We start from the raw sequence: 26,589 nt of genomic DNA, 5'->3' as shown, positions 1-26,589 counted from the left end.
CAGACAGGACAGCCAGTGAGATTTTGCAAGCCCAGGCAAGTCGTGGGAGTTACAGATAGTGTGACATGAACCCAAGATCCTGGTTGAGGCTGTCCTCATGTGTGCGGAACTTGGCTATCAGTTTCTGCTCAGCGACTCTGCGCTGTCGTGTGTCGTGAAGACCGCCTTGGAGAACGCTTACCCGGAGATCAGAGGCTGAATGCCCGTGACTGCTGAAGTGCTCCCCCACAGGAAGGGAACACTCCTGCCTGGTGATTGTCGAGCGGTGTTCATTCATCCGTTGTCGCTTGGGCTTGCAAAATCTCACTGACTGTCCCGGCTGGAGACAATACACATCTCTTTAACCTGTGTTTAACCCTCTCTCCACTCACATTGTCTGTACCTGTAAAGACTTGATTACCTGTAAAGACTCGCATTCCAACCATTATCTTGTAAATTGAGTTTGTGTCTCTATATGTCCTGTTTGTGAACAGAACTCCCACTCACCTGATGAAGGGACAGCGCTCCGAAAGCTCGTGCTACCAAATAAACCTGTTGGACTTTAACCTGGTGTTGTGAGACTTCTTACTGTGCTCACCCCAGTCCAACGCCGGCATCTCCACATCAGAATCTCAGAGTAAGGGGGTTGCCCGTTAAGACAGAGACGGGAAGGAATTTCCTCTCAGAGGGGAGTGAATGTGTGGATTTCTTTCCCGCAGAGGGCTGTAGAGGCTGGGTCGCCAGCTATGTTGCAGGCTTCGATAGACAGATTATTAATCAGTCAGGGAATCGAGGGAATAAGGCGGGAAAGTGGAGTTGAGGATTATCACATCAGATGAGTCAGGGGAGGTGGTGGCCTAGTGGTATTATCACCAGACTATTAATCCAGAAACTCAGCTAATGTTCTGGAAGACGCGGGTTCGAATCCCGCCACGGCAGATGGTGGAATTTGAATTCAATTAAAAAATACCTGGAATTAAGAATCTACTGATGACCCATTGTCGGAAAAACCCATCTGGTTCCCTTTAGGGAAGGAAATCTGCCGTCGTTACCCCGGTCTGGACTACATGTGACTCCAGAGCCACAGCAATGTGGTTGACTCTCAACTGCCCTCCAAGGAGCAACTAGGGATGGGCAATAAATGCTGGGCCCAGCCGGCGACACCCATGTCCCACGAATGAATTTTTAAAAATTGATAGTTTGAGGATAAGGACCTTTTAGGACTGAGGTGAGGAGAAATTTCTTCACCCAGAATTCTGTGGAATTCACTCCCACAGAAAGTAGTTGAGGCCAAAACGTTGTGTGATTTCAAGAAGAAACTCTTGGAAACTAAAGGGATCGAGGGATATGGGGGGCGGGGGGCGGAATCAGGATATTGAATTCGATGATCAGCCATGATCATAATGAATGGTGGAGCAGGCTCGAAGGGCCGAATGGCCTCCTCCTGGTTCTAGTTTCTCTGTTTCTATGATTCCATTGAATGACGGAGCGGATTTGAAGGGGCGACATCTGCTCCTGCGGCTTCTGGTCTTCTGATATTTAGAAAATCGCAGTGGGATCAGGTAGAGTTTGCGTGGTTTGTTGAAAGAGAAACCACATTCAACTAATTTACCGGAGTTTTTTGAGGAAGGAACAAGCCAGGAGGATGGAGGGGAACCTGTAGATGTGACGTACTTGATAAAGCGCCACATCAAAGGTCACTACTCAAGATAAAAATACATGGTGTAGGAGCAGGGGGGGATCACATATTAGCCTGGACTGAGAATTGGCGAACTATCAGGAAACAGAGAGTAGCGATAAACAGGTCTGACCCAGAGCACTGACCCAGGGTCACAGACCGGGGCCGGAGCACTGACCCAGGGTCACAGACCGGGGCCGGAGCACTGACCCAGGGTCACAGACCGGGGCCGGAGCACTGACCCAGGGTCACAGACCGGGGCCGGAGCACTGACCCAGGGTCACTGACAGGGGCCGGAGCACTGACCCAGGGTCACAGACTGGGGCCGGAGCACTGACCCAGGGTCACAGAGAGGGGCCGGAGCACTGACCCAGGGTCACAGACAGGGGCCGGAGCACTGACCCAGGGACACAGACAGGGGCCGGAGCACTGACCCAGGGAAACAGACAGGGGCCGGAGCACTGACCCAGCGACACAGACAGGGGCTGGAGCACTGACCCAGGGTCACAGACCGGGGCCGGAGCACTGACCCAGGGTCACAGAGAGGGGCCGGAGCACTGACCCAGGGTCACAGACCGGGGCCGGAGCACTGACCCAGGGTCACAGAGAGGGGCCGGAGCACTGACCCAGGGTCACAGACAGGGGCCGGAGCACTGACCCAGGGACACAGACAGGGGCCGGAGCACTGACCCAGGGAAACAGACAGGGGCCGGAGCACTGACCCAGCGACACAGACAGGGGCCGGGGCACTGACCCAGAGTCACAGACTGGGGCCGGAGCACTGACCCAGGGTCACAGACTGGGGCCGGAGCACTGACCCAGGGTCACAGACCGGGGCCGGAGCACTGACCCAGGGTCACAGACCGGGGCCGGAGCACTGACCCAGGGTCACAGACCGGGGCCGGAGCACTGACCCAGGGTCACAGACCGGGGCCGGAGCACTGACCCAGGGTCACAGACAGGGGCCGGAGCACTGACCCAGGGTCACAGACCGGGGCCGGAGCACTGACCCAGAGTCACAGACAGGGGCCGGAGCACTGACCCAGGGTCACAGACAGGGGCCGGAGCACTGACCCAGGGTCACAGACCGGGGCCGGAGCACTGACCCAGGGACACAGACAGGGGCCGGAGCACTGACCCAGAGACACAGACAGGGGCCGGAGCACTGACCCAGAGTCACAGACCGGGGCCGGAGCACTGACCCAGGGTCACAGACCGGGGCCGGAGCACTGACCCAGGGACACAGACAGGGGCCGGAGTACTGACCCAGAGTCACAGACAGGGGCCGGAGCACTGACCCAGAGTCACAGACAGGGGCCGGAGCACTGACCCAGGGTCACAGACAGGGGCCGGAGCACTGACCCAGGGTCACAGACAGGGGCCGGAGCACTGACCCAGGGACACAGACAGGGGCCGGAGCACTGACCCAGGGTCACAGACAGGGGCCGGAGCACTGACCCAGAGTCACAGACAGGGGCCGGAGCACTGACCCAGAGTCACAGACAGGAGCCGGAGCACTGACCCAGAGTCACAGACAGGGGCCGGAGCACTGACCCAGGGTCACAGACCGGGGCCGGAGCACTGACCCAGGGTCACAGACAGGGGCCGGAGCACTGACCCAGAGTCACAGACAGGGGCCGGAGCACTGACCCAGGGACACAGACAGGGGCCGGAGCACTGACCCAGAGTCACAGACAGGAGCCGGAGCACTGACCCAGAGTCACAGACAAGGGCCGGAGCACTGACCCAGGGACACAGACAGGGACCGGAGCACTGACCCAGAGTCACAGACAGGGGCCGGAGCACTGACCCAGGGTCACAGAGAGGGGCCGGAGCACTGACCCAGAGTCACAGACCGGGGCCGGAGCACTGACCCAGAGTCACAGACAAGGGCCGGAGCACTGACCCAGGGACACAGACAGGGGCCGGAGCACTGACCCAGAGTCACAGACAGGGGCCGGAGCACTGACCCAGGGTCACAGACCGGGGCCGGAGCACTGACCCAGGGTCACAGACCGGGGCCGGAGCACTGACCCAGGGTCACAGACCGGGGCCGGAGCACTGACCCAGGGACACAGACCGGGGCCGGAGCACTGACCCAGAGTCACAGACAAGGGCCGGAGCACTGACCCAGGGACACAGACAGGGGCCGGAGCACTGACCCAGAGTCACAGACCGGGGCCGGAGCACTGACCCAGGGTCACAGACAGGGGCCGGAGCACTGACCCAGAGTCACAGACAGGGGCCGGAGCACTGACCCAGAGTCACAGACAGGGGCCGGAGCACTGACCCAGGGTCACAGACAGGGGCCGGAGCACTGACCCAGGGACACAGACAGGGGCCGGAGCACTGACCCAGGGACACAGACAGGGGCCGGAGCACTGACCCAGGGACACAGACAGGGGCCGGAGCACTGACCCAGGGTCACAGACAGGGGCCGGAGCACTGACCCAGGGTCACAGACAGGGGCCGGAGCACTGACCCAGGGACACAGACAGGGGCCGGAGCACTGACCCAGGGACACAGACCGGGGCCGGAGCACTGACCCAGGGACACAGACAGGGGCCGGAGCACTGACCCAGGGACACAGACAGGGGCCGGAGCACTGACCCAGGGTCACAGACAGGGGCCGGAGCACTGACCCAGGGTCACAGACAGGGGCCGGAGCACTGACCCAGGGACACAGACAGGGGCCGGAGCACTGACCCAGGGTCACAGACAGGGGCCGGAGCACTGACCCGGGGTCACAGACAGGGGCCGGAGCACTGACCCAGGGACACAGACAGGGGCCGGAGCACTGACCCAGGGTCACAGACAGGGGCCGGAGCACTGACCCAGGGTCACAGACCGGGGCCGGAGCACTGACCCAGGGACACAGACCGGGGCCGGAGCACTGACCCGGGGTCACAGACAGGGGCCGGAGCACTGACCCAGGGACACAGACAGGGGCCGGAGCACTGACCCAGGGTCACAGACAGGGGCCGGAGCACTGACCCAGGGTCACAGACCGGGGCCGGAGCACTGACCCAGGGACACAGACCGGGGCCGGAGCACTGACCCAGGGTCACAGACAGGGGTCAGGGCACTGACCCAGGGTCACAGACAGGGGCCGGGGCACTGACCCAGGGTCACAGACAGGGGCCGGAGCACTGACCCAGGGTCACAGACCGGGGCCGGAGCACTGACCCAGGGTCACAGACAGGGGCCGGAGCACTGACCCAGGGTCACAGACAGGGGCCGGGGCACTGACCCAGGGTCACAGACAGGGGTCAGGGCTCTGGGTGCTCTGTTCCTCTCTCCGTCTCTCCCTGGTCTAAGGTTTCATGTTGCCGTTAATTGGGGGTGTTTCTAACTGGGGGCCTTGCTGTCTTTCAGGACCTGCTGTTTAGTGTGTGTGGGCTCAGTATTCTGTCCACTGTTATCTGTACCCTATCCACTGCTGTCTGCTGCATCCAGATGTTCACCGTGGATGTCCTACACATTGTGAGTAACCCTGGAGTCTCTGCTTGGGAGGGGCCAATAGGGATAGGGAATGATACAGATGTGAGGGGGTAAATTGGGGGACGGTGCAGATGTGAGGGGGTAAATTGGGGGACGGTGCAGATGTGAGGGGGTAAATTAGAGAGACTGCAGATGTGAGGGGGTAAATTGGGGGACGGTGCAGATGTGAGGGGGTAAATTAGAGAGACAGTGCAGATGTGAGGGGGTAAATTGGGGATGGTGCAGAGGTGAGGGGTTAAATTGGGGACGGTGCAGATGTGAGGGGGTAAATTGGGGGAATGGTGCAGATGTGAGGGGGTAAATTGGGGGAATGGTGCAGATGTGAGGGGGTAAATTGGGGGATGGTGCAGATGTGAGGGGGTAAATTGGGGGACGGTGCAGATGTGAGGGGGTAAATTGGGGGATGGTGCAGATGTGAGGGGGTAAATTAGAGAGACAGTGCAGATGTGAGGGGGTAAATTGGGGATGGTGCAGATGTGAGGGGGTAAATTGGGGGATGGTGCAGATGTGAGGGGGTAAATTAGAGAGACAGTGCAGATGTGAGGGGGTAAATTGGGGATGGTGCAGATGTGAGGGGGTTAATTGGGGATGGTGCAGATGTGAGGGGGTAAATTGGGGGACGGTGCAGATGTGAGGGGGTAAATTGGGGGATGGTGCAGATGTGAGGGGGTAAATTAGAGAGACAGTGCAGATGTGAGGGGGTAAATTGGGGATGGTGCAGATGTGAGGGGGTAAATTGGGGGACGGTGCAGATGTGAGGGGGTAAATTGGGGGATGGTGCAGATGTGAGGGGGTAAATTAGAGAGACAGTGCAGATGTGAGGGGTAAATTGGGGATGGTGCAGATGTGAGGGGGTAAATTGGGGGACGGTGCAGATGTGAGGGGGTAAATTGGGGGATGGTGCAGATGTGAGGGGGTAAATTAGAGAGACAGTGCAGATGTGAGGGGGTAAATTGGGGATGGTGCAGATGTGAGGGGGTAAATTAGAGAGACTGTGCAGATGTGAGGGGGTAAATTGGGGGGATGGTGCAGATGTGAGGGGGTAAATTGGGGGAACGGTGCAGATGTGAGGGGGTAAATTGGGGGAACGGTGCAGATGCGAGGGGGTAAATTGGGGGACGGTGCAGATGTGAGGGGGTAAATTAGAGAGACTGCAGATGTGAGGGGGTAAATTGGGGATGGTGCAGATGTGAGGGGGTAAATTGGGGGACGGTGCAGATGTGAGGGGGTAAATTAGAGAGACTGCAGATGTGAGGGGGTAAATTAGAGAGACAGTGCAGATGTGAGGGGGTAAATTGGGGATGGTGCAGAGGTGAGGGGGTAAATTGGGGACGGTGCAGATGTGAGGGGGTAAATTGGGGGAATGGTGCAGATGTGAGGGGGTAAATTGGGGGAATGGTGCAGATGTGAGGGGGTAAATTGGGGGATGGTGCAGATGTGAGGGGGTAAATTGGGGGACGGTGCAGATGTGAGGGGGTAAATTGGGGGATGGTGCAGATGTGAGGGGGTAAATTAGAGAGACAGTGCAGATGTGAGGGGGTAAATTGGGGATGGTGCAGATGTGAGGGGGTAAATTGGGGGATGGTGCAGATGTGAGGGGGTAAATTAGAGAGACAGTGCAGAGGTGAGGGGGTAAATTGGGGATGGTGCAGATGTGAGGGGGTTAATTGGGGATGGTGCAGATGTGAGGGGGTAAATTGGGGGACGGTGCAGATGTGAGGGGGTAAATTGGGGGATGGTGCAGATGTGAGGGGGTAAATTAGAGAGACAGTGCAGATGTGAGGGGGTAAATTGGGGATGGTGCAGATGTGAGGGGGTAAATTGGGGGACGGTGCAGATGTGAGGGGGTAAATTGGGGGATGGTGCAGATGTGAGGGGGTAAATTAGAGAGACAGTGCAGATGTGAGGGGTAAATTGGGGATGGTGCAGATGTGAGGGGGTAAATTGGGGGACGGTGCAGATGTGAGGGGGTAAATTGGGGGATGGTGCAGATGTGAGGGGGTAAATTAGAGAGACTGTGCAGATGTGAGGGGGTAAATTGGGGGGATGGTGCAGATGTGAGGGGGTAAATTGGGGGAACGGTGCAGATGTGAGGGGGTAAATTGGGGGAACGGTGCAGATGTGAGGGGGTAAATTAGGGGATGGTGCAGATATGGACAGATGTGCGGGTAAATCGTTCCTTTAATTCCCAAAAGCTGGTTCCACAGCGATCTCGATCCTTGAACCCAGAATGCCTGTCTCCTCACGATAACTTCCTGCGGCACTTGGCGGACCCAGATGAGTTTGTACCTCCTGTGCCACCTCCACCCTACTACCCCCCGGAGTACACCTGTAGCTCAGAGACAGACGCACAGAGGTAAGGACAACCTCGTTCTCCTTCACTTCAGATCCCCGCCACGGATCCCTGGCCCAGTCCTGACCTGCTGTCTCTCTCTCTCTCTCTCACAGTATTACTTATAACGGCTCGATGGACAGCCCAGTCCCCCTCTACCCCACAGACTTCCCCCCACCGTACGAAGCTGTCATTGACAACAGCACCAACAGCCAGGTAGGACGATGGTCCCTTTGGAATGGAGGAGTGATACTCTTGTGTGACTGGGGGGAGCATTAAAGTGGGCAGCAAGGGAGTATCGGGGTGACGGAGGGAGTATCAGGGTGCTGGGGGAGTATTAAACTGGACAATGGGGGGAGTAGTGGGGTAATGGGGATAATTGGGGTAACGGAGGAGTATTGAGGTAATTGGGGTGAATTGGGGTTCAGTCTCTGTGTGGGGGGAGTATTGGGGTTCAGTCTCTCTTTGGGGGGAGTATTGGGGATCACTGTCTGTGGGGGGAGTATTGGGGTTCAGTCTCTGTGTGGGGGAGTATTGGGGTTTAGTCTCTGTGTGGGGGGAGTATTGGGGTTCAGTCTCTCTGTGGGGGGAGTATTGGGGTTCAGTCTCTGTGTGGGGGGAGTATTGGGGTTCAGTCTCTGTGTGGGGGAGTATTGGGGTTCAGTCTCTGTGTGGGGGGAGTATTGGGGTTCAGTCTCTGTGTGGGGGGAGTATTGGGGTTCAGTCTCTGTGTGGGGGAGTATTGGGGTTTAGTCTCTGTGTGGGGGGAGTATTGAGGTTCAGTCTCTGTGTGGGGGGAGTATTGGGGTTCAGTCTCTGTGTGGGGGGAGTATTGGGGTTCAGTCTCTGTGTGGGGGAGTATTAGGGTTCAGTCTCTGTGTGGGGGAGTATTGAGGTTCAGTCTTAGTGTGTGGGGAGTATTGGGGTTCAGTCTCTGTGTGGGGGAGTATTGGGGTTCAGTCTCTGTGTGGGGGGAGTATTGGGGTTCAGTCTCTGTGTGGGGGGAGTATTGGGGTTCAGTCTCTGTGTGGGGGAGTATTGGGGTTCAGTCTCTGTGTGGGGGGAGTATTGGTGTTCAGTCTCTGTGTGGGGAGTATATTGGGGTTCAGTCTCTGTGTGGAGGAGTATTGGGGTTTAGTCTGTCTGTGGGGGGAGTATCGGGGTTCAGTCTCTCTGTGGGGGGAGTATCGGGGTTCACTGTCTGTGGGGGGAGTATTGGGGTTCAGTCTCTGTGTGGGGGGGAGTATTGGGGTTCAGTCTCTGTGTGGGGGGGAGTATTGGGGTTCAGTCTCTGTGTGGGGGAGTATTGGGGTTCAGTCTCTGTGTGGGGGAGTATTGGGGTTCAGTCTCTGTGTGGGGGGGAGTATTGGGGTTCAGTCTCTGTGTGGGGGGGAGTATTGGGGTTCAGTCTCTGTGTGGGGGAGTATTGGGGTTCAGTCTCTGTGTGGGGGAGTATTGGGGTTCAGTCTCTGTGTGGAACCCTCCCCATGTTGATTGGTTTTTAATCACAGCTCACCGAGATCTCCAACTCCAGCTTCTGTGAACAAATCCTCTCGACAGCTTTCAGTGGAGAAGGTAAAGCTCGGCCAGAGACCCCCAATCTTCTCCCCATCTGATAATCCCCTCCCCAAACTACCCCCAAAATATCCCCACTCCCCCCGAATATACCCCACCCCCAAAAATATCCTCCCCAAACACCCCAAAATATCCCCACTCCCCCCGAATATACCCCACCCCCGAAAATACCCTCCCCAAACTACCCCCAAAATATCCCCACTCCCCCCACATATACCCCACCCCTGAAAATACCCTCCCCAAACTCACCCCAAAATATCCCCACTCCCCTTGAATGTACCCCCCCTGACAGTACACCCCCCAAAACTGCCCCCGAAACTGACCCCCAAATGAACCCCAAACTGACCCCAAAACTGACCCCAAAAAACTGACCCCAAAAATGACCCTAAAATAACCCCAAACTAATCCCAAAACTGACCCCACACTGACCTAAAACTGACCCCACACTGACCTAAAACTGACCCCACACTGACCTAAAACTGACCCCACACTGACCTAAACCTGACCCCACACTGACTTAAATCTGACCCCAAACTGACTCCACACTGACCCCCAAAACCGACCCCGAACCTGACCCCACACTGACCCCAAACTGACCCCCAAAACTGACCCCAACTGCCCCTCCCTTCAAAACTTCACCCCTTCTGCCAAAAACCACATTCCCTCCCCCACAATTACCCTTCCCCTCGCCCCGCACTTCCACAACTCCTCCCTCACCCCCTCCCTCACCCCCTCCCTCATCCCCTCCCTCATCCCCTCCCTCATCCCCTCCCTCATCCCCTCCCTCATCCCCTCCCTCATCCCCTCCCTCATCCCCTCCCTCACCCTCTCCCTCCTTCCTGTCAACCCCTCACTTGCTCATCTCCATCTCACCCTCCCTCCTCAACTTCCCAACCTCCCTCCACCCCCTCCCTTCCTCCCTCCCTCCACCCTCACTCACCTCCTCACTCCCTTCCTCCTCACCCTCCCTCCTCACTCTCCCTCCCTCACTCTCTCCCTCCCTCCTCACCCTTTCTCCCTCCCTCCCTCTTCACCCTCCCTCCCTCCTCTCCCTCCCTCCTCTCCCTCCCTCCTCACCCTCACTCCCTCCCTCCCACCTCCCTCCCTCCCTTCTCCCTTTCTCCCTCCTCCCTCCCTCCCTCCTCACCCTGTCGTTCCTCACCTCTCTCCTCAGCCCCTCCGCTCCCTCCCGAAGCCTCGTCCCTCCTGACGGGACTGTTTCCGGTCTTTCCCGCAGGCTCCATGGATAGTGGATCGCTGATGATGTCGGAGATCATGGACATTCCGGACGACAGCAGCTGCTCCGAAGACTCCTGCCTGATGGGGGTGCAGGGCTCCGTCGAGCGGGTCTGCGGCGGGGCCACCAGGCAGAGGGCTGGCGAGGCCTGGGCCTCGGGCCTGGAGTCCGAGCTGCCCGCGGCCCCCCGCAGACCCTACATCAGGGGCGGCCGCTCCTTCTCCTGCGGCTCCTCCAACCGCTACTGCCCCAGGCCGCCCGCCGGGGAGGAGGTTGGCACTCAGAGCTGCCTGCGGCTCGAAGCGGCAGCCTGCGGCCGGGGTCGGAGCCAGGAGGACTGGCCGGCCCGAGACAGGAACTGCTCCGTCTCCTCCGACACGTCCGCCTTCCAGGCACCTCAGGCTCCCCGCCAACGCTTACCGAGCCGGCGATACAGTGAGAATTCCAGGCCGCAAAGCCCCCTCCGGAGTATGGCTGCCTGTCCTATAACCAGGTCAAATAGTGATCCTGCTCTGTGTTCAACTAGCGGCACAGGTGAGTGGAGGCCACCGCGTGGCCAGGCGTTCCCCCTCCACCGCCGTGGTAGGTGCGTTAGACACGGGAATGAGGGGACGAGGGATGGAGGGGAGTGGGCAGAGCAGGGTCGAGGGTCAAAGGGAAGAGTTGGCGGAACGGTCAGAGAAATTCCAGAAAACGACCCCACCGCACCACCCAGTGTCCGCCGCCCGTCACTGCACCGTGACAGGTCGCTGTTTACATACAAGATTCCCATGGTTCATGCTTTATAGAATCCCTACAGTGCAGAAGGAGGCCATTCGGCCCATCGAGTCGGCAGTGACTCTCTGACAGACCATCCCGCCCAGGCCCCTCTCCTCGTAACCCCGCTTTAACGCAATGTTCAGGGTCAACACAGAATGGCATTTGTAATAATACGTAGATTTATTAAGTTAACTAATTCATCACAAGTAAGACTTAGATTAACACTGCAATGAAGTTACTGTGACAATCCCCTAGTCGCCACACTCCGGCGCCTGTTCAGGTACACTGAGGAAGAATTAGAAACATAGAAAACTACAGCACAAAACAGGCCCTTCGGCCCCACAAGTTGTGCCGAACATATCCCTACCTTTTAGGCCTGCCTATAACCCTCCATCCTATTAAGTCCCATGTACTCATCCAGAAGTCTCTTAAAAGACCCTATTGAGTTCGCCTCCACCACCACTGACGGCAGCCAATTCCACTCGCCCACCACCCTCTGTGTGAAAAACTTCCCCCTAACATTTCCCCTGTACCTACCCCCCAGCACCTTAAACCTGTGTCCTCTCGTAGCAGCCATTTCCACCCTGGGAAAAAGCCTCTGAGAGTCCACCCGATCTATGCCTCTCAACATCTTATATACCTCTATTAGGTCTCCTCTCATCCTACGTCTCTCCAAGGAGAAAAGACCGAGCTCCCTCAGCCTATCCTCATAAGGCATGCCACTCAATCCAGGCAACATCCTTGTAAATCTCCTCTGCACCCTTTCAATCATTTCCACATCCTTCCTGTAATGAGGCAACCAGAACTGAGCACAGTACTCCAAGTGGGGTCTGACGAGGGTCTTATATAGCTGCATCATTATCCCCGGACTCCTAAACTCAATCCCTCGATTGATAAAGGCCAGCACACCATACGCCTTCTTTACCACCTCCTCCAGAGTTCTATGGACCCGGACCCCAAGGTCCTTCTGATCCTCTACAGTACTAAGAGTCTTTCCCTTTATATTGTACCCCCTAATCCCATTTGACCTGCCAAAATGGACCACGACGCATTTATCTGGGTTGAAGTCCATCTGCCACTTCTCCGCCCAGTCTTGCATCCTATCTATGTCCCTCTGTAACTTCTGACATCCCTCCAGACTATCCGCGACCCCACCAACCTTCGTGTCATCGGCAAACTTACCAACCCATCCCTCCACTTCCTCATCCAGGTCATTTATGAAAATGACAAACAGCAAGGGTCCCAGAACAGATTCCTGGGGCACACCACTGGTGACCGACCTCCAATTAGAAAAAGACCCATCTATACCCACTCTCTGCCTCCTTTGGGCAAGCCAGTTCTGGATCCACCGGGCAGCAGCCCCTTGGATCCCATGCCCTCTCACTTTTTCTAGAAGCCTTGCATGGGGGACCTTATCGAATGCATAAGGTCCCCCGTGCATGGCCAATCCACCCTAACCAGCACGTCTTTCGGACTGTGGAAGGAAACCGGAGCACCCGGAGGAAACCCACGCAGACACGAGGAGAACGTGCAGACTCTGCACAGACAGTGACGCAAGCCGGGAATCGAGCCCGGATCCCTGGCGCTGTGAGGCAGCCGTGCTAACCACTGTGCCACCGTGCCACCCCGCAGGGGTATGGCCACTATTCCCTGAGATATCGGAGCAGAATTAGGCCATTTGGCCCATCGAGTCTGCCCCGCCATGGCTGATAAGTTTCTCAAGCCCATTCTCCTGCCTTTTCCCCATAACCTTTGATCCCCCTACCAATCAAGAACCTATCTCTCTCTGTCTTAAACACACTCAATGACCCGGCCTCCTCTGTGGCGATGAATTCCACAGATTCACCACCCTCTGGCTGAAGAAATTCCTCCTCATCTCGGTTCTAAAGGGTCGTCCCTTTACTCTGAGGCTGTCTCTCCACGTCCACTCTATCCAGGCCTTTCAGTATCCTGTAAGTTTCAATGAGATCCCCCCTTACCATCCTTCTGGAGTCACATGTAGACCAGACTGGGGTAAGATTTCCTTCCCTAAGGGGAACCAGATGGGTTTTTCCGACAATGGGTCATCAGTAGATTCTTAATTCCAGATATTTTTTATTGAATTCGAATTCCACCATCTGCCGTGGCCGGGATTCGAACCCGGGTCCCCCAGAACATTCGCTGAGTTTCTGGATTAATAGTCTAGTGATGATAACACGAGGCCATCGCCTCAGCCAGTAATCTGAGACGGAGAATGTTTTCTCACGAAATTATTTGTGATTTACTCACAGGTGGAGGAAGCAGAAATTCCAAAACCTCCGACTGTGAGATGTCGCAGACTTCCACTGACACGGGTAAGGACGCAATTCCCATCTCCCCCGTCGCAGGCCGCAGCCTGTACCCGGGTCTAGGGGTTCCCCTGACTGGAGCATGGGGGCCTGGGTCCCAGTGAGCCTGGGGCCTGGGCCTCGGCTCCCTGAGGCTCTGGGCCCTGGCTCGGTGTGGCTCTGGGCCCTGGCTCACTGCGGCTCTGTGCCCTGGCTCGGTGAGGCTCTGGGCCTCGGCTCCCTGAGGCTCTGGGCCCTGGCTCGCTGCGGCTCTGGGCCCTGGCTCACTGCGGCTCTGGGCCCTGGCGAGCTGAAGCCCTGGGCTCTGGCTCCCTGAGGCTCTGGGCCCTGGCTCGCTGCGGCTCTGGGCCCTGGCTCGCTGCGGCTCTGGGCCCTGGCGAGCTGAAGCCCTGGGCCCTGGCTCCCTGCGGCTCTGGGCCCTGGCGAGCTGCGGCTCTGGGCCCTGGCGAGCTGAAGCCCTGGGCCCTGGCTCCCTGAGGCTCTGGGCCCTGGCGAGCTGAAGCTCTGGGCCCTGGCTCCCTGAGGCTCTGGGACCTGGCTCCCTGAGGCTTTGGGCCCTGGCTCGCTGCGGCTCTGGGCCCTGGCTCCCTGAGGCTCTGGGCCCTGGCTCACTGAGGCTCTGGGACCTGGCTCCCTGAAGCTCTGGGCCCTGGCTCGCTGAGGCTCTGGGCCCTGGCTCGCTGCAGCTCTGGGCCCTGGCTCCCTGAGGCTCTGGGCCCTGGCTCCCTGAGGCTCTGGGCCCTGGCTCCCTGAGGCTCTGGGCCCTGGCTCCCTGAGGCTCTGGGCCCTGGCTCGCTGCGGCTCTGGGCCCTGGCTCGCTGAGGCTCTGGGCCCTGGCGAGCTGAAGCCCTGGGCCCTGGCTCGCTGAGGCTCTGGGCCCTGGCTCGCTGCGGCTCTGGGCCCTGGCTCCCTGAGGCTTTGGGCCCTGGCTCGCTGCGTCTCTGGGACCTGGCTCCCTGAGGCTCTGGGCCCTGGCTCCCTGAAGCTCTGGGCCCTGGCTCCCTGAGGCTCTGGGCCCTGGCTCGCTGAGGCTCTGGGCCCTGGCTCCCTGAAGCTCTGGGCCCTGGCTCCCTGAGGCTCTGGGCCCTGGCTCCCTGAGGCTCTGGGCCCTGGCTCCCTGAGGCTTTGGGCCCTGGCTCGCTGCGGCTCTGGGCCCTGGCTCCCTGAGGCTCTGGGCCCTGGCTCCCTGAGGCACTGGGCCCTGGCTCCCTGAGGCTCTGGGCCCTGGCTCCCTGAGGCTCTGGGCCCTGGCTCCCTGAGGCTCTGGGCCCTGGCTCCCTGAGGCTCTGGGCCCTGGCTCCCTGAGGCTCTGGGCCCTGGCTCCCTGAGGCTCTGGGCCCTGGCTCCCTGAGGCTCTGGGACCTGGCTCCCTGAAGCTCTGGGCCCTGGCTCCCTGAGGCTTTGGGCCCTGGCTCGCTGCGGCTCTGGGCCCTGGCTCCCTGAGGCTCTGGGCCCTGGCTCCCTGAAGCTCTGGGCCCTGGCTCGCTGAGGCTCTGGGCCCTGGCTCCCTGCGGCTGGGCCCAGCCTCGCACTGGCTCTGGACCTGGCTGTGAGTTGGGGATAGAGTTGTGCTGACGATGTGGTGTTGTTTTATTCACAGCTCCCTGCTCAGAGGCCTGCCTGCTGCCCAATTCCCGGCACGGCACTCCCGAACTCCTCCGCAGGATGCCCCTGGGCAAACTCAGGCCGTCCGTCAAAGGCAAAGCCCTACAAACGCTGTCCAAGGAAGGTACCCGCTCGCTGGGGGACCTGAAGATGTGTCGTGGCACCAGGGTGCTGGTGGCGAGGTTTCTGCAGCGCTCGAAGCGTAACCTGAATGTGGAGCCGCCACACCCGCTGGCTGCAGCAGCGGGGAACAAGCGGAGGGCGGAGAGAGGCAGCGCAGCGAGCGGCCTGGAACAGGTCAGCGTCGCGATGCTTCCTGTAACTCAGACAGGTCACAGCTCAGAGTGACTCGGGCCCAGAGACAGCCACCCACTGACCCCGATTCGGACCTCGGAGCTCACTCCTGACCCCGGCGCTCACCCCTGACCCCGGCTCCAGCCTCTGACCCCGGCTCCAGCCTCTGACCCCGGCTCCCGACTCTGACCCCGGCTCCCGACTCTGACCCCGGCTCCCGCCTCTGACCCCGGCTCCCGCCTCTGACCCCGGCTCCCGACTCTGACCCCGGCTCCCGACTCTGACCCCGGCTCCTGACTCTGACCCCGGCTCCCGACTCTGACCCCGGCGCTCACCCCTGACCCCGGCTCCTGACTCTGACCCCGGCTCCCGACTCTGACCCCGGCGCTCACCCCTGACCCCGGCTCCCGCCTCTGACCCCGGCTCTCACCCCTGACCCCGGCTCCCGCCTCTGACCCCGGCTCCCGACTCTGACCCCGGCTCCCGACTCTGACCCCGGCTCCCGACTCTGACCCCGGCTCCCAACTCTGACCCCGGCTCCCGACTCTGACCCCGGCTCCCGCCCCTGACCCCGGCTCCCGCCCCTGACCCCGGCTCCCGACTCTGACCCCGGCTCCCGACTCTGACCCCGGCTCCCGACTCTGACCCCGGCTCCCGCCTCTGACCCCGGCTCCCGACTCTGACCCCGGCTCCCGCCCCTGACCCCGGCTCCCGACTCTGACCCCGGCTCCCGACTCTGACCCCGGCTCCCGACTCTGACCCCGGCTCCCGCCCCTGACCCCGGCTCCCGCCCCTGACCCCGGCTCCCGCCCCTGACCCCGGCTCCCGCCCCTGACCCCGGCTCCCGACTCTGACCCCGGCTCCCGACTCTGACCCCGGCTCCCGCCCCTGACCCCGGCTCCCGCCCCTGACCCCGGCTCCCGCCCCTGACCCCGGCTCCCGCCCCTGACCCCGGCTCCCGACTCTGACCCCGGCTCCCGACTCTGACCCCGGCTCCCGACTCTGACCTCGGCTCCCGACTCTGACCCCGGCTCCCAACTCTGACCCCGGCTCCCGCCTCTGACCCCGGCTCCCGCCTCTGACCCCGGCTCCCGCCCCTGACCCCGGCTCCCGCCCCTGACCCCGGCTCCCGCCCCTGACCCCGGCTCCCGCACCTGACCCCGGCTCCCGCCCCTGACCCCGGCTCCCGACTCTGACCCCGGCTCCCGACTCTGACCTCGGCTCCCGACTCTGACCCCGGCTCCCAACTCTGACCCCGGCTCCCGCCTCTGACCCCGGCTCCCGCCTCTGACCCCGGCTCCCGACTCTGACCCCGGCTCCCAACTCTGACCCCGGCTCCCAACTCTGACCCCGGCTCCCGCCCCTGACCCCGGCTCCCGACTCTGACCCCGGCTCCCGCCTCTGACCCCGGCTCCCGCCTCTGACCCCGGCTCCCGCCTCTGACCCCGGCTCCCGCCTCTGACCCCGGCTCCCGACTCTGACCCCGGCTCTCACCCCTGACCCCGGCTCCCAACTCTGACCCCGGCTCCCGCCCCTGACCCCGGCTCCCGCCCCTGACCCCGGCTCCCGCCCCTGACCCCGGCTCCCGACTCTGACCCCGGCTCCCGCCTCTGACCCCGGCTCTCACCCCTGACCCCGGCTCCCAACTCTGACCCCGGCTCTCACCCCTGACCCCGGCTCTCACCCCTGACCCCGGCTCCCGCCCCTGACCCCGGCTCCCGAATCTGACCCCAGCTCCGGACTCTGACCCCGGCTCCCGCCTCTGACCCCGGCTCCCAACTCTCACCCCTGACCCCGGCTCTCACCCCTGACCCCGGCTCCCGACTCTGACCCCGGCTCCCGCCTCTGACCCCGGCTCCCAACTCTCACCCCTGACCCCGGCTCTCACCCCTGACCCCGGCTCCCGCCTCTGACCCCGGCTCCCGACTCTGACCCCGGCTCCCGACTCTGACCCCGGCTCCCGACTCTGACCCCGGCTCCCAACTCTGACCCCGGCTCCCGACTCTGACCCCGGCTCCCGCCCCTGACCCCGGCTCCCGCCCCTGACCCCGGCTCCCGACTCTGACCCCGGCTCCCGACTCTGACCCCGGCTCCCGACTCTGACCCCGGCTCCCGCCTCTGACCCCGGCTCCCGACTCTGACCCCGGCTCCCGACTCTGACCCCGGCTCCCGACTCTGACCCCGGCTCCCGCCCCTGACCCCGGCTCCCGCCCCTGACCCCGGCTCCCGACTCTGACCCCGGCTCCCGACTCTGACCCCGGCTCCCGACTCTGACCCCGGCTCCCGACTCTGACCCCGGCTCCCGCCCCTGACCCCGGCTCCCGACTCTGACCCCGGCTCCCGACTCTGACCCCGGCTCCCGCCCCTGACCCCGGCTCCCGACTCTGACCCCGGCTCCCGACTCTGACCCCGGCTCCCGCCCCTGACCCCGGCTCCCGCCCCTGACCCCGGCTCCCGCCCCTGACCCCGGCTCCCGACTCTGACCCCGGCTCCCGCCCCTGACCCCGGCTCCCGACTCTGACCCCGGCTCCCGACTCTGACCCCGGCTCCCGACTCTGACCTCGGCTCCCGACTCTGACCCCGGCTCCCGCCTCTGACCCCGGCTCCCGACTCTGACCCCGGCTCCCAACTCTGACCCCGGCTCCCAACTCTGACCCCGGCTCCCGCCCCTGACCCCGGCTCCCGACTCTGACCCCGGCTCCCGCCTCTGACCCCGGCTCCCGCCTCTGACCCCGGCTCCCGACTCTGACCCCGGCTCTCACCCCTGACCCCGGCTCCCAACTCTGACCCCGGCTCCCGCCCCTGACCCCGGCTCCCGCCCCTGACCCCGGCTCCCGCCCCTGACCCCGGCTCCCGACTCTGACCCCGGCTCCCGCCTCTGACCCCGGCTCTCACCCCTGACCCCGGCTCCCAACTCTGACCCCGGCTCTCACCCCTGACCCCGGCTCTCACCCCTGACCCCGGCTCCCGCCCCTGACCCCGGCTCCCGAATCTGACCCCAGCTCCGGACTCTGACCCCGGCTCCCGCCTCTGACCCCGGCTCCCAACTCTCACCCCGGCTCTCACCCCTGACCCCGGCTCCCGACTCTGACCCCGGCTCCCGACTCTGACCCCGGCTCCCGACTCTGACCCCGGCTCCCAACTCTCACCCCTGACCCCGGCTCCCAACTCTGACCCCGGCTCTCACCCCTGACCCCGGCTCCTGCCTCTGACCCCGACTCTCACCCCTGACCCCGGCTCCCAACTCTCACCCCTGACCCCGGCTGCCAACTCTGACCCCGGCTCCCGCCTCTGACCCCGGCTCTCACCCCTGACCCCACACCCTGACCCCCGCTCTGAATCCACACCCTGACCCCCGCTCAGAGCCCGCACCCTGACCCCTGCACCCTGATCCCAACACCCTGACCCCCGCTCTGAATCCACACCCTGACCCCGACTCCGACCCCACACCCTGACCCCCGCTCTGACCCCACACCCTGACCCCTGCACCCTGATCCCCACACCCTGATCCCCGCTCTGAATCCACACCCTGACCCCCGCTCTGACCCCGCACCCTGACCCCGACTCCGACCCCACACCCTGACCCCCGCTCTGACCCCGCACCCTGATCCCTGCACCCTGATCCCCGCTCTGAATCCACACCCTGACCCCCGCTCTGACCCCACACCCTGACCCCGCACCCAGACCCCGGCTCTCACCGCTGACTCTGACCCCGCACCCTGACCCCCACTCTGATGCCCGCTGTGACCCCCGCTCTGACCCCGGCTCTCACCCCTGACCCCAGGCTCTGACCCTGACCCCCACGCTGACCCCAAAGCTCTGACTCTGTCTCCAACCCCTGACCCTGGCTCTGACCCTGTATCCGGCAGCCTGACCCCACCCCTTAACCTCATCCCTTAACTCTGTCTCTGACCCCTAACCCCGCACCCTGATCCTGGCTCTAACCCTGTCCCCGATCCTGCGCCCTCCTTACCCCTGACCCTGTCTCCAACCCCTGACCCTGTCTCCGACCCCTGACCCTGGCCCCTGATACCACCCCTTGATCCTGTCTCCGACCCCTGACCCCGCACCCTGACCCCATCTCTGAAGCCGCACTCTGACACCAGCTCTTAATCCTGTCACCAACCACTGACCCCGCACCTTGACCCCGCACTTTGACCCTGGCATATGACCCTGACCCTGACCACATCTCTGACCCCACAGCCTGACTACAGCCCAGATCCCCTAAACTCAGACACAACACCACCAATCCCACCTTGGACAGTGGCAATCCCAAACCACCCTTGGTGATGTAGAGGGAGCTTTACTCTGTATCTAACCCCATGCTGTACCTATCCTGGGAGTGTTTGATGGGGACAGTGTAGAGGGAGCTTTACTCTGTATCTAACCCCGTGCTGTACTTGTCCTGGGAGTGTTTGATGGGGGACAGTGTAGAGGGAGCTTTACTCTGTATCTAACCCCGTGCTGTACTTGTCCTGGGAGTGTTTGATGGGGACAGTGTAGAGGGAGCTTTACTCTGTATCTAACCCCGTGCTGTACCTGTCCTGGGAGTGTTTGATGGGGGACAGTGTAGAGGGAGCTTTACTCTGTATCTAACCCCGTGCTGTACCTGTCCTGGGAGTGTTTGATGGGGACAGTGTAGAGGGAGCTTTACTCTGTATCTAACCCTGTGCTGTACCTGTCCTGGGAGTGTTTGATGGGGGACAGTGTAGAGGGAGCTTTACTTTGTATCGAACCCCGTGCTGTACCTGTCCTGGGAGTGTTTGATGGGGGACAGTGTAGAGGGAGCTTTACTCTGTATCTAACCCCGTGCTGTACCTGTCCTGGGAGTGTTTGATGGGGGACAGTGTAGAGGGAGCTTTACTCTGTATCTAACCCCGTGCTGTACCTGTCCTGGGAGTGTTTGATGGGGGACAGTGTCGAGGGAGCTTTACTCTGTATCTAACCCCGTGCTGTACCTGTCCTGGGAGTGTTTGATGGGGGACAGTGTAGAGGGAGCTTTACTCTGTATCTAACCCCGTGCTGTACCTGTCCTGGGAGTGTTTGATGGGGGACAGTGTAGAGGGAGCTTTACTCTGTATCTAACCCCGTGCTGTCCCTGTCCTGGGAGTGTTTGATGGGGGACAGTGTAGAGGGAGCTTTACTCTGTATCTAACCCCGTGCTGTACCTGTCCTGGGAGTGTTTGATGGGGGACAGTGTCGAGGGAGCTTTACTCTGTATCTAACCCCGTGCTGTACCTGTCCTGGGAGTGTTTGATGGGGGACAGTGTCGAGGGAGCTTTACTCTGTATCTAACCCCGTGCTGTACCTGTCCTGGGAGTGTTTGATGGGGACAGTGTAGAGGGAGCTTTACTCTGTATCTAACCCCGTGCTGTACCTGTCCTGGGAGTGTTTGATGGGGGACAGTGTCGAGGGAGCTTTACTCTGTATCTAACCCCGTGCTGTACCTGTCCTGGGTGTGTTTGATGGGGACAGTGTAGAGGGAGCTTTACTCTGTACCTAACCCCGTGCTGTACCTGTCCTGGGAGTGTTTGATGGGGACAGTGTCGAGGGAGCTTTACTCTGTATCTAACCCCATGCTGTACCTGTCCTGGGAGTGTTTGATGGGGGACAGTGTAGAGGGAGCTTTACTCTGTATCTAACCCCGTGCTGTACCTGTCCTGGGAGTGTTTGATGGGGGACAGTGTAGAGGGATGTGGGGATGGTATGGAAGAGGAGGTTATTTGGTGTATGCTCCTTTTCTGTTGTTCTTTTCCAGGCCGCCCGCTCTCAGTTACAGAGCAATGTGAGGCAGCGTCTCCGGCGACAGGATGGCATCCACTTACGGAGCTGCGGGGATCTCAGTTCCTCCACCTTCAGCCTGCGGAGACTGTTCTCCACTCACCGCCTGGAAAGCAATCGGCCACACAGTCTGATCGGGGTTTACAGAGAGACAGTCCTGTGATCAATCCGCCTCCCACAGTCCCTGCCAGCGCTTAGTTTGATCAGGGCTTGCAGACTGTCCTCGGAACGCTAACTCCCTGTCTGTGCATTAACTCCCTGTGTGTACACCGACTCCCTATCACAGTCCTGTGTGTACACCGACTCCCTATCACAGCCCTGTGTGTGTGTATACAGGAACTCCCTATCACATCCCCTGTGTGTGTGTACACTAACTCCCTGTGTGTACATTAACTCCCTATCACAGCCCTGTGTGTGTGTACACTAACTCCCTGTGTGTACATTAACTCCCTATCACAGCCCTGTGTGTGTGTACACTAACTCCCTGTGTGTACATTAACTCCCTATCACAGCCCTGTGTGTGTGTACACTAACTCCCTGTGTGTACATTAACTCCCTATCACAGCCCTGTGTGTGTGTATACAGGAACTCCCTATCACATCCCCTGTGTGTACACTGACTCCTTATCACAGCCCGTGTGTATGTACACTAACTCCCTATCACCGCCCCGAACTCCCTGTGTGTGTACACTGACTCCCTGTGTGTGTACACTGACTCCCTGTGTGTGTACACTGACTCCGTGTGTGTACACTGACTCCGCAGCCCCGCTCAGTGGGGGATATGATTGAGGGGAGGGGCTGTGCAGAGTCCAGTCCTGGCTGTCTGCCCTCATTTACAGGAAGAAAGTGAAGGCTTGGAGCGGCTGGAGAGGGGCCCAGGATGGTCAGCGGCTGGAGAGGGGCACAGGATGGTCAGCGGCTGGAGTGTGGCCCAGGATGGTCAGCGGCTGGAGTGTGGCCCAGGATGGTCAGCGGCTGGAGTGTGGCCCAGGATGGTCAGCGGCTGGAGTGTGGCCCAAGATGGTCAGTGGCTGGAGAGGGGCCCAGGACGGTCAGTGGCTGGAGTGTGGCCCAGGATGGTCAGCGGCTGGAGGCTGGAGTGTGGCCCAGGATGGTCAGCGGCTGGAGTGTGGCCCAGGACGGTCAGCGGCTGGAGTGTGGAGTGTGGCCCAGGATGGTCAGCGGCTGGAGTGTGGCCCAGGACGGTCAGCGGCTGGAGTGTGGAGTGTGGCCCAGGATGGTCAGCGGCTGGAGGCTGGAGTGTGGCCCAGGATGGTCAGCGGCTGGAGTGTGGCCCAGGATGGTCAGCGGCTGGAGTGTGGCCCAGGACGGTCAGCGGCTGGAGGCTGGTCAGTGGCCGGAGGCTGGTCAGCGCTGGGATGCTGAGGGACAGCAGACACTGAGTGATCAGACGCTGGGAGTGGGGAACGGGAGTGGGAATGCCGGGACTCTGAGCCTCCCCGCCCCGGGGCTGTGGGAATGGACAAAGAGTTTGGGAGTTTGGAGGGAGAAACTCGAGGAGATTCCCCTCTGGGAAACCTGGCAGGAGAGCGGTGATTGGAGGCACGTGTGGAGGAGCCGATTGCGGACACTAATACTGCATGATGCTGGTGTGAAATAATTTACTGTAAATAGCCAATTTATAACCAAACCCTGGAGGGAACTTTCTACATGGTCACAGGTCGGGGTGTGAGTCGTAAAGCATGCACTATCCAACTGGCTAGGGTGGCCAGAGCTCTGCGCTGGGGGTCTGCGCTGGGGCTCTGCGCTGGGGCTCTGCGCTGGGGCTCTGCGCTGGGGCTCTGCGCTGGGGCTCTGCGCTGGGGGTCTGCGCTGGGGCTCTGCGCTGGGGCTCTGCGCTGGGAGTCTGTGCTGGGGGTCTGGGGTGGGCTCTGGGCCTCTCTGGATTGCTTCGGGTGGTGCTGAGTGGATTGGGGTGGTATAGATGTGTGGGGGGGTGTGAGAGAGGTTAATAACTCTGCTGCCGGTTCTGGGAGGGAATGATTCAATCCACTGGACAGAACACTGAGGAGAGAGAATGAATCCAAAACGGTTCAACCGCACAACTCAGAGCCAACTGCAGAATGAGTCACCTCACACTGTCCCAGCTTTACTCTGTATCTAACCCCGTGTTGTACCTGTCCTGGGAGTGTTTGATGGAGGACAGTGTAGAGGGAGCTTTACTCTGTATCTAACCCCGTGCTGCACCTGTCCTGGGAGTGTTTGATGGGGGACAGTGTAGAGGGAGCTTTACTCTGTATCTAACCCCGTGCTGCACCTGTCCTGGGAGTGTTTGATGGGGGACAGTGTAGAGGGAGCTTTACTCTGTATCTAACCCCGTGCTGTACCTGTCCTGGGAGTGTTTGATGGGGGACAGTGTAGAGGGAGCTTTACTCTGTATCTAACCCCGTGCTGTATCTGTCCTGGGAGTGTTTGATGGGGACAGTGTAGAGGGAGCTTTACTCTGTATCTAACCCCGTGCTGTACCTGTCCTGGGAGTGTTTGATGGGGGACAGTGTAGAGGGAGCTTTACTCTGTATCTAACCCCGTGCTGCACCTATCCTGGGAGTGTTTGATGGGGGACAGTGTAGAGGGAGCTTTACTCTGTATCTAACCCCGTGCTGTACCTGTCCTGGGAGTATTTGATGGGGACAGTGTAGAGGGAGCTTTACTCTGTATCTAACCCCGTGCTGCACCTGTCCTGGGAGTGTTTGATGGGGACAGTGTCGAGGAATGGTGTGAGAATCTGCTTTGCACTGTGTTGGTTTGAGTCAGTTGAACTTGGAGTTGTTGGTTGTGTTTGAAGGAAGGGGTTTGATATTGGGCGGGTGGGAGAGTGGAATTGGGAATGTTTGGGGAGTGTGGCTCTGGGGGATGTTTGGTTCCATTCTCTCCCCGCTTGCTGGAATGATGTGAGGCGGCAGAGAGGGAGACAGGTGACTGAGAAAGTTGAAATTGTGTCAATAAATAAAAAACCTTGATATATCTCTAAACCGTGAGCTGTCCGCCTCTGATTGGAGAAGTGTTTATTCAATTTCACGTCAAAAACAAAAGACAGAATTGTTTTGCCATTTTCTTCCGCTCTCCCTCCGTCACTGCTGCTGTCGCCGCGAATCTCTCCAATTATTCAGCAGGAGGAAGGAATTAATTTCACATTTCACCCCGCCAGCCTCCGCCATCTTCGTCAACTCCAGCGCGATGCCACCACCAAACACATCTCCCCTTCACTCCCTCTGTCAGCATTCCGCAGAGACCGCTCCCTCTGGAATAACCTGGTCCACTCCTCCACTATACCCAACACCTCTCCCGTCACCCATGGCACCTTCCCATGCGATCGCAGGAGGTGTAACACCTGCCCCTTTACCTCTTCCATGCTGACCATCCAAGGTCCAAAACACTCATCCCAGGTTAAGCAGCGTTTCTCTTGCACCTCTGTCACTTTGGTCTATTGCATTCGCTGCTCCCAATGCGGTCTCCTCTATATTGGAGAGACCAAGCGTAGACTGGGTGATCGCTTTGCTGAGCACCTTCGGTCCGTGCGCAATCAGGACCCTGACCTTCCGGCCGCTTGCCATTTTAACACACGATCCTGCTCCCCATGCCCACATGTCTGTCCTTGGCCTGCTGCAATGTTCCAGTGAAGCTCAACACAAACTGGAGGAACAGCATCTCCGCTTCCGGCTGGACACGTTACAGCCTTCCGGTCTCAACATCGAATTCAGATGATTTGCTCGACCTCACCCTGACCCCTTTGTTTTCATTCTATTTTGTTTTATTTTTTACTGTTCTCTACCTTTTATTTCTTCATTGTCTGTCTTCATTCCCCCCCCCACTCTTTCCCCCTACTTCATCCCCCTTCCCTTCCCCCGCTTCCCCTTTTCTACATTCTACCTCTGTCCCATTTCCCCCTCCCCCAACATCTCCACCTGCCACAGCTTCTCTGCTGTTTGGCCATTCGCACCTTCTATCCTCTCTCTGGGCTGCCATTAGCAGCCTCTTCCCCTGGTTTCTGTGGCTATGATTCATCTTTCATTCCCTCCCCCCTGCGGTATAAATATCTTAGTAAGAAGTTTAACAACACCAGGTTAAAGTCCAACAGGTTTATTTGGTAGCAAAAGCCACACAAGCTTTCGGAGCTCTAAGCCCCTTCTTCAGGTGAGTGGGAATTCTGTTCACAAACAGAGCTTATAAAGACACAAACTCAATATATGCTCTGTTTGTGAACAGAATTCCCACTCACCTGAAGAAGGGGCTTGGAGCTCCGAAAGCTTGTGTGGCTTTTGCTACTAAATAAACCTGTTGGACTTTAACCTGGTGTTGTTAAACTTCTTACTGCGTTTACCCCAGTCCAACGCCGGCATCTCCACATCATGTAGAAATATCTCCCACTTTCTCTGCCTTTGAGCTTTGACAGAGGGTCATCTGGACTCGAAACGTCAGCTCCTTTCTCTCCTGGCAGATGCTGCCAGACCCGCTGAGATTTTCCAGCGTTTTCTCATTTGGTTTCAGATTCCAGCATCCGCAGGAATTTGCTTTTATTTAGAAAGGAATTGATTGATTTATTGGGAAGGAATTATTTACGAAAGAGGACAACAAAGACCTCCAAACTCTTCAACTCCCCAGGGTCAACCGCCAAACCCAACCGCCGATCTCCAACCTTCATTCCCCACAACTTCGACCCACGTTTCCAGCTCCGCACAACAGGAGCTTGGACCCGCGCTCTTCCTGCACACAACACGAGCTTGGACCCGCGCTCTTCCTGCACACAACCCAAGCTCGGACCCGCGCTCTTCCTGCACACAACCCAAGCTCGGACCCGCGCTCTTCCCGCACACAACACAAGCTTGGACCCGCGCTCTTCCTGCACACAACACGAGCTTGGACCCGCGCTCTTCCTGCACACAACACAAGCTTGGACCCAGGCACCACCTCCGCACAACGCAAGCTTCGACTCGTGTTTCCGGCTTCACACAACGCGAGCTTGGACCCGCGTTTAGCTTTTTTTATGGGCGTCGCTGGCTGGGCCAGCATTTATTGCCCATCCCTAGTTGCCCTTGGAGGGCAGTTGAGAGTCAACACATTGCTGTGGCTCTGGAGTCACATGTAGGCCAGACCGGGGTAAGGGCGGCAGATTTCCTTCCCTAAAGGGAACCAGATGGGTTTTTCCGACAATGGGTCATCAGTAGATTCTTAATTCCAGATTTTTTTATTGAATTCAAATTCCACCATCTGCCGTGGCGGGATTCGAACCCGGGTCCCAGAACATTAGCTGAGTTTGTGGATTAATAGTCTGGCAATAATACCACTAGGCCATCGCCTCCCCACTGCCGTTCTGCACTCTGAAGAGGGGTTTATATCTATGGGGATAATGCTTAAATTGGAACTAATAGAGATAGGCTAGCAGTTCAGAATTATACTTGGTCATGTTTAATTATTTCAACTGGTAAAAGTCACGCTAGTTCTTTTTATTATTTTTTAAAGAATTCGTTGAATCCCTCCAGTACAGAAGGAGGCCATTCGGC

The 26,589-nt window shown here is 59.6% G+C and overlaps 1 protein-coding gene across 1 annotated transcript in view; it reads left to right on the top strand.

Annotated features, from left to right (window-relative positions):
* Positions 1–21,231, top strand: part of fam189b (family with sequence similarity 189 member B) — a gene marked incomplete at its 5' end in the record, with an annotated part of 37,370 nt that extends 16,139 nt beyond the window's left edge. The window contains 8 exons of the mRNA XM_078207267.1: positions 5,033–5,140; positions 7,354–7,514; positions 7,607–7,706; positions 9,002–9,065; positions 10,303–10,836; positions 13,332–13,394; positions 14,989–15,290; positions 21,046–21,231. Of these exons, the coding sequence (XP_078063393.1) occupies positions 5,033–5,140; positions 7,354–7,514; positions 7,607–7,706; positions 9,002–9,065; positions 10,303–10,836; positions 13,332–13,394; positions 14,989–15,290; positions 21,046–21,231 (1,518 nt within the window). The remainder of the gene's footprint in view (positions 1–5,032; positions 5,141–7,353; positions 7,515–7,606; positions 7,707–9,001; positions 9,066–10,302; positions 10,837–13,331; positions 13,395–14,988; positions 15,291–21,045) is intronic.
* Positions 21,232–26,589: the final 5,358 nt, after the last annotated feature.

This window comes from Mustelus asterias, unplaced genomic scaffold, assembly GCF_964213995.1.
Source record: "Mustelus asterias unplaced genomic scaffold, sMusAst1.hap1.1 HAP1_SCAFFOLD_2168, whole genome shotgun sequence".
Taxonomy (NCBI): domain Eukaryota; kingdom Metazoa; phylum Chordata; class Chondrichthyes; order Carcharhiniformes; family Triakidae; genus Mustelus; species Mustelus asterias.
Note: the sequence above shows the minus strand (reverse complement) of the source record. Positions and strands in the feature narration are given on the sequence as shown.